General features: G+C 39.7%; 1 protein-coding gene across 3 annotated transcripts in view; it reads left to right on the top strand.

Annotated features, from left to right (window-relative positions):
• Positions 1–7,921, top strand: part of LOC133605609 (FERM domain-containing protein 6) — a 29,711-nt gene extending 21,790 nt beyond the window's left edge. The window contains exons 8-14 of one of the 3 annotated variants that reach the window (XM_061958840.1): positions 97–162; positions 4,213–4,281; positions 4,355–4,529; positions 5,627–5,905; positions 6,075–6,197; positions 6,273–6,322; positions 7,201–7,921. In XM_061958840.1, the coding sequence (XP_061814824.1) occupies positions 97–162; positions 4,213–4,281; positions 4,355–4,529; positions 5,627–5,905; positions 6,075–6,197; positions 6,273–6,322; positions 7,201–7,485 (1,047 nt within the window). In that variant the 3' untranslated portion in view covers positions 7,486–7,921. The remainder of the gene's footprint in view (positions 1–96; positions 163–4,212; positions 4,282–4,354; positions 4,530–5,626; positions 5,906–6,074; positions 6,198–6,272; positions 6,323–7,200) is intronic. The other 2 variants (XM_061958846.1, XM_061958855.1) reach the window with 2 other exon arrangements.
• The last annotated feature ends 290 nt before the right edge of the window (positions 7,922–8,211 follow it).

Raw genomic sequence — 8,211 nt, forward strand, 5'->3', positions numbered from 1 at the left:
TCAATAGCAAACCCTTGGATTTGTTGTTAACCAGCTAAAATGAAGGCTTAGCCAGACCCACATTGTGATCTGACATCTCGTCATTCATGTGTCCAGGACAAGAAGGAAGAGAGGGGAACAGCAATATTCGGCCTGACCCTGAGAGGAATGCAAGTTTATCAGGTAAATGCACGTACAAATGTGTTGGTAATCCCCAAAGTGTACGTCGTACTCAGAAAACAAGAGTATCTGCGTTTACTCAGAGAGTCCCTCTCTTGATCCATTGTCCGGTAAAACCTGAACAGACGTGTGAGGAATGTGCGGGGTTGCCGCCAGCAGCAGTGCATCAGCAGATAGGAGGCCTCTGCCAAATTCACCACTTGTTTGATGTGTCAATCATGGACCATCTGGGGGGATTAGGGCGTCGGAGTCTGGCTGATTAAAGGTCCAACGTGCTGTGAGAGACCACAATAAACCTGTGGTCTCTACCTCTACAGAAAAACATCATAATCTCTCATTTTAAGCAATCGTTTAAACTGCGCAAAGGAGGTTATGTTTCTTAGCAGGATTTTGCTGTAAAATATTATGTAAAAATTTATAGGGGAGAGAGTCCAAAACATTTCAGTAAAGATTTGGTTTTTACAATACTTTTTTAGCTAATGAGGTCACTTGTGTATTTTTTTTTTGGCTTTCTTAAATTTTGATAGACTTGGTTTCATTTAAAAGATGCTGACCTTTTTATCATTGTAATCTGTTTTGCTGAACAACTTTTTACTTGAGGCTGCTTGCAGAGACACATGGCCATTGTTTTATTTTAGAGATTAAGGCTGTGGATCTAGGAAGGTGTACATTTTGTTAACTAAAAGGGGACCTATGATGAAAATTGTCTTTTCTGACTTAAATGTCATTACAAAGTTCAATACTCGTGTAAAACAATATCAAAGCGCCAAATCTTAAGTTTCATGCATTTTGGCGTGAACTGTGGGGTTTTGTGACTGGCTACATTGTGGCGTCACAGCAAGGCGGATGTGCTTAAGTTAAGCTCTCTGCTTCAGGCTATGAGAAGACACATAAAAAGGTAGGATAAAGTATTATTTTCATCTAATCTTGGCATGCACATACCACCGATGTGTGACCTGCAGTGACATTAATGCTGCTAAAAGCAGCTTTTTTATGCAGAGTCGGAATCAACCAGCGTTTGCAGGTGTAGCGGGGGCCAGCCAGTGTACGTTGGTAAACCTCACTCCCTGACAACCTCACTCAAGAGTCTGCAGGCTGCAGCGTTGGCTTTTAGTCTAGTGGCTAGCACACTCGCCTCTCAATCGGGCGACGTGGGTTTGCAGCCCGCTCGGAGCGGTGGCAGGGAGGGAAGATCAATACACAACGCAGAGCCGCTACACAGGTGTACCTAATGTTGTGAAGGTGAATCTATAGGTGGGTTGCATACAATGTCACATTCATTTTTCTTCTTCGAGGCTTAATTCACACGATGGTTTAAAACAAGTGAGAGTAAGGGTCGGGTTTGAGCAGAAAATGTCGTATTGCTGTTCTGTTCTTTGGTGTTCCAGTCGTTCAAATAGAGAGATAGGAAATAGCTTTTACAGAGTCCCAAAAGAAGTGGTTCATAAAGGTGATAACGTAAAGGGGGAAAAACGGAAGTGCTTCAAAGGAAATGGCTCCTAAAATATCTCTTTCATCATCTTGTGGAATACAATCGGACCATGCTTGTGTCTGCAGCGATCACTTTGTAAAATGTTTGTTTGAACATTTGATTTGTTTGAGAAACTTTCTGTGATGCAGTCGAGTTTATTCTCTACTATTTTAGTAGTTTTTGAGAGAACAACTAAACGTAAAGAAAGAACAAGAGATGGCATTAATTGTGGTTGATATGCCTAAATATAACTACGAAGACCTGGTTGTGCGAATAAACTAACATCTCGTAATGTCCTAGTGATAAATATTGTGATTGCTGGTCCAATCCACCGTATTTTCATTGTCTATTTGTATTACAGAAACTAAATGCTTGTTGTTGTTGATGAATAAATCTCTGGTAGGCTCGACAGCATATACTGAATCTTGATATTGCTAGCAAACATCACTGAACAACAGGGACATATACAGCTGAATAATGAGACAAAATATGAACTTCACATCATAAAAACAACTGCAGAGATGAATTGTAGATGAGACTAATATTTGTAGCAGGAAATCAACAGCAAACAAACTTATCCTTTTTCTCATTAGCGTCACGATCACAGCAGCACGGCACTCGTTATGTCAATCAAATACATTACTTACCGATGCACGATTAAGTCCAACTTTGTCTTTCCCCGTTTAATGTTTAATTTGTGGACCCCTCAGATGTAAAGACATGGTGTGCCTACAATATGTTCTTCTCTAAATACCATAAGTGTCCAATGAAGTGAGGTAGTAGCATGCCCTCTTGGTTTAAATCTTTAAATATATATATTTTTTGTAAGAGTGCAAAAATTCACTCCATTCCATTTTAAATATTTATTTCATGATCGCTTTTATACTTGCCTATAAACCTTTCAAAATATGCCCAAATCTGCACTGATTCAGGTAAATAAACAGCAGCCTAATGGGGATCTAGACCAGGGGTAGGCATCCAAACAAGTTGAAAGAGCCATATTGGACCAAAAGTACAAAAAAATAATCTGTCTGGAGCCGCAAAAAATTAAAATTTGTATATAAGTCTTATCATGAAGGCAACACATGACGTAACACATGTCTATATTAGCTATAATAGCCTACTATCAAAATGACTGTGTTGCAGGCTGAAGCAAATCTTCGTTGACAGAAATGTTGAAATGTAACATTTATTCTACACATTTTTACAGCATTAGACACCATAAGTAAATCAGAGGCTACTCAGAAGGTGAGATAATTCCTGGAAATTACTGGCTTTTAATGGCCAAAGGTATAGATATGTGTGTCCAAGTTAAAGGAAACGGCAGGCTGTCTTCTTCTAGTGGATTTATTACAATCTTTGGCAAGCTAGGTAATGTTTGCTGTGGTCTGGAACAACAAGGCACACAAACAACAATCTGAAATGCAGCCAATATTACATACATAAAATGTGTCATGAGACATGCAAAACTAAATTATATACAATGAGGATAAAAGTAAAGGATATTAAATGAGCTCAAATATATCTCCAAATGAGGCATAATGATGTAATATGTACATACAGCTAGCCTAAGTAGCACGTTAGCATTTATTAGCTTGCAATCATGCACTGACCAAATCTGCCTGATTAGCACTCCAACAAGTCAATAACATCAACAAAGCGCACCTTTGTGCATTCACGCACAGCATCAAATGTTTGGTGGACAAAATGAGACAGAGGAGTGGAAGATTTTACATGTAAACAAACTGTTGCGTCACAGTCCACACTATGGTGAGTTCAAGAACCGCCGAAATTAGTGGGACAAAACGATGTTTACCAAATACTCTCATCAGTGAAGCATACACACAAACATATTAAACAGCGGGCTTTCTAACAAGTGGGAAGGTTTGTGTCATGTTTGTCCTCAAACTAAAAACATACTGAAACCAAAAATTGTCCCCCATCTTTTTCCATTTTCAATCCTTTTTTAAAAATGCTCCAGAGAGCCACTAGGGCGGCACTAAAGAGCTGCGGGTTGCTGACCCCCGCTCTCGACCATCGCCTGAAACCTAAAAGTGCCCCTACGTGCCTGTAGGTCACGTGATTGCAACCCTCCTATATAATGTTTATAAATCCTATTTTTAACCATGAAAAAACAGCGGCGTCAACTTCGAGATATATATTTAAACAGTGCTTTTTAAAAAAAAGATCATTTATGATACTTTTGGAGAGGGTGGGGCGTGGTTTCATTTGCAATTTGGGAACAACTCCATATTTGAACATATTGCAGAAAGACTTCAAAAAGGCTGCGATGAGGTGGCGACTTGTCCAGGGTGTACCCCGCCTTCCGCCCGATTGTAGCTGAGATAGGCTCCAGCGCCCCCCGCGACCCCAAAGGGAATAAGCGGTAGAAAATGGATGGATGGACTTCAAAAAGGGGTCATAGAAGTGACTGTGGAGCACAATGTACACGAAAGCATATTCAATATGTATTATGTAGACCACGAGGATGTGTTTTAAATGTAGATTAGAATAATCATGTAACTAAAATCTCACTTGGTTAGTGTAACGTGTCTTAAAATGTTTGTGTTGTGTGTCGGTAGGAGGCAAACAACATTCGACAGCTGCTATACGACTTCCCCTGGTCAAATGTGGGGCGCCTGACTTTCCTGGTAATTGGGATGCTCACTTATTCTGTCTTTAAGCAACTGGAACTGGTCCTGACTGAACTGTGTTTTTGATTAGGGAAAGCGATTTGAGATCCAGCCCGATGGCTTGCCATCAGCCAGGAAGCTCGTTTACTACACTGGGTCGTCGTTTCGCTCTCGTCACCTCCTCCTGCACTTGAGCCGCAGCCATCGCCTCTACCTCAACCTCCAGCCTGCTCTCAGACACCTTCGCCAGCTGGAAGAGGGCGAAGGTAGCTAATATCAATCAATCAAACTTTATTTATAAAGCGCTTTTCATACATAAAATAAATGCAACGCAAAGGGCTTTACAGAGTTAACAACAATACCCCGGTGACCCATATCACCCATTATCACATGTTGTGTTTGTGTATGTTGTGTTTGTACGCAAACACAAACACACACACATTTCCAACTATATGGACAAATGATTGCATGGCTGAGTACAGAGGAGACAAGTGAGTAAACATTATCACAGGAGCCATCTGCACCAGGAGGTCATCAGACCATGGCCACCAGGACGCTGACACAAAATCGCCCCCACAAGCATGGCTGATAACCCTTGAGGCAGATGGCTTATCTGAGAAACGTTGGAAAATAAAAATAATAAAACTTGTAAAATAGTAAGAACCATGAGTAGAGATAAAGCATAAAATACAAGTAAGACATAAGAAGATTAAAGTTAAAGTACCACCAATTAAAGTCACACACACACTAGGTGTGGTAAAATTACTCTCTGCGTTTGAACCATCCCCTTGTTCCACCCCCTGGGAGGTGAGGGGAGCAGTGAGCAGCAGCTGTGGCCGCGCTCAGGAATCATTTTGGTGATTTAACCCCCAATTCCAACCCTTGATGCTGAGTGCCAAGCAGAGAAGTAATGGGTCCCATTTTTATAGTCTTTGGTATGACTCGGCCGGAGTTTGAACTCACGATCTACAGATCTCAGGTCGGACACTCTAACCACAAGGCCACTTAGCAGGTTTTTTAATGAATTAATAGATTAATAGAAAAAATACAATAAATATACAGTCAATAAATAAATCAAACTAAATAAAATCTTGCATAACTAATAGGATAAAAGTAAAATACAAATAACTTCAATAAAATAATTTATACCAGGTAAAAGCCAAATCAAAAACGTATACCGGTAGTATAAATATATAGTCATTTATTTTAAACCCAGAGGGATCCATATCACAGAATAAATATGACATTGATAAAACCAAAGAAATACAAGCAGCTGAATGAAGAAAAAACAAAAATCTAGAGTTATAAAACGAAAGATTAGTTTAGTAAGCTTTACATTAAAAACATATGTTCTGTGTCGCAGAGAAAAAGCGTTACAGAGAGTCCTACATCAGCGATGATCTGGACTTAGAGCCACCAGGCAGCGAGAGCAGCCCCGGGTTGTCCCGCATCTCCACCAGCAGCTCGGGCATTGAAGCAGACGCTCGCCAGCCCAGCATCTCTGCAGAGATGACCTCCATGGAGGAGGAAGCGGAACAGAGAGGGGAGAAGTGTTCCAGCTCCGCAGCCAGCCAAGTCAGCTCGTCCACATCTGGCCTCGACAGCAAAGCCCAGACGGAGGATGAGGAGTGGCAAGAGGAAGGTGAGGAGTTAAAATTGATTTTTAGAGTGCTCGAATTGGTCCTTGGGATTTTTGATCTGGATACACACTCAGGAAATTCTCATCATTCCTTTGACTCTTTTGAAAATAAACCCAATGTGAAATATGCTCGGCACGCAGGATTTTGATACAGCCCACTATCGTTTTATAGAAATGAAGGCCGATGTCAGACAGGAAGCTGTAGTTGATGATCCAGATGAGATGTTCCAGCTGGCTGATCTTCTTAAGGGTGTGTCTGTGGATAGCACACTCTCCTCGGAAACTCAATCACCAGGTGTGAATATTCAGGACTTTACTGTGTTTATTTCTTACACTTCACTTTGCTCATTTTGTTAAACATTCTCTACAGAGAGCAAATTATACTCTGAAGATGAAGATGGCAGCAGTGTGCTTAAACAGGTTTGTTTCTTATTTTCCTGTTAGATCAGGGGTGTCAAACTCGTTTTCATTGAGGGCCACATCGCAGTTATGGTTGCCCTCAGAGGGCCACTTTTAACAATGAGTAATATATGAATATATATGTAATACATTAACAATATATTTTTTTACATAAGCTGCAAAAAAATATTTTAATTTTACTTTAAAAACTGGCAGCTCAGTCACCAGAATTTTACAGTAAAAGCAGTGGGTTTTTTACAGCATATAAAAAAAAATAATAAATGGAATGGAATGGAAAAACAATACCACTGTTTTTAGCGGTAAAATTCAAGCAACAGAGCTGTGAGTTTTGGGGGTTTTTTTCTGTAAAATCTTGTTGTTTTAATGTTTTTTTGTTTGTTTTTTAATGTTTTAGTGTATTACTGTATATGGAAAAAACAGTACCAAAGTTGATTTTACGGTAAAGAACTCAGCCGGCGGAATTTAATCGTAAAATCTATTGTCAATTTTACAGTCTACAATTTGATTGATAATTTGTTTTGAAATCATAAGTCAAGCAGATATTTAAGTACAGTATTTATCTTTATTTTAATAGAAAATATTTTTGGATTACATGATATAATATTTCGATTTTGATAATGTTGCATCTTAAAAGATATGCAATTGCATGCAGTACATGATTTTTAATGTCAAAATGGAAAGAACAAATATATTTAGTAAGAAAACATTAGGCATTTTATTAACGCATATTATTTGTAGGCTTACGCGGGCCACATAAAATAATGTGGCGGGCCAGATTTGGCCCCCGGGCCTTGAGTTTGACACCTGTGTGTTAGATGCTGACTGACACATCTCTCGCATTTCTTCATCTTTCTCTTCAACTTTTCCTTTTGTTTTAGACGGTGGAAGCTCGGTCACATGCTTGTGTGGACCGGCACAGCCACAGTCTTGACGATGTTCGTTTGTTCCCACCTCAGGCACCCCTGGGGACCACACTGCCCACTGATTCTTCACACAGCTACACCTTCGGCCTCTCGGACACAAACTCAAAGGCGCTGGTGGACCGTGACTATTACCCTTTTTTGCACTGCCATGCCAAACCTTCCTTCAACGGTCGCAGGTCTACCAACTGCTTGTCTCTGGACCTGTTGGCGGACGAGCAGTACCTGGAGTTCATTCTGTGAACAAGCACAGGGGGCTTCATGTTCGTGTCATTTTTTTATGTGGCCAAGGTGACACAGACGGGACACCTCATTTCTAACTTGTAATTGTCTAAATGAAGTCACAGAGACTACATTAAGCAACAATTCTTTGTAAACGGCGTATTTATTGATGATGTTCTATATTTTGTACATACATCTTGCACTATTTTATGATATTTCAGCTTCTCTGTGCAAAAAGCATTTCGATCAAGCGAGTGGTGTTTTTTTGTGTGTGCATGCAATCTCTTGAGAGGTTGCTATTGATGACAAAATAAGTTTCAATTTTGTTGATACATTTCCATTTAACCTATTACTTTACTCCAGCAGAACACTTAAGATGAACTTTTTATTGGCTGAGAATATACACTAGCCGCTCCTCATTTTTTGTAATCATGTTTTATTACATTCTCTTTTTGTACATTGTGTTCGGTCATGCTTTTACTATTATTCTGTCACAGCAGATGTAGCTACTGGTGTGGAAAACGGAACTCCTTTACAGCTCGTGAAGCATTCATCCAAAGTCTCTACGTGCTTAAACTCTTCGACTGTTTTTAAGATTACAACAGTGCTCTTTTACAAAGGTCTATTTCTGTACGTTTATAATGAATCTGCAGTATTTTTTTATATTATGTAACCGCCTAAACAAAGAGCCTTTCTGTCAAGTTATTTTTGTTCCCAGGACATATTTTCACTGTTTTGTAAACTCTA

This window comes from Nerophis lumbriciformis, linkage group LG02, assembly GCF_033978685.3.
Source record: "Nerophis lumbriciformis linkage group LG02, RoL_Nlum_v2.1, whole genome shotgun sequence".
Lineage (NCBI taxonomy): Eukaryota > Metazoa > Chordata > Actinopteri > Syngnathiformes > Syngnathidae > Nerophis > Nerophis lumbriciformis.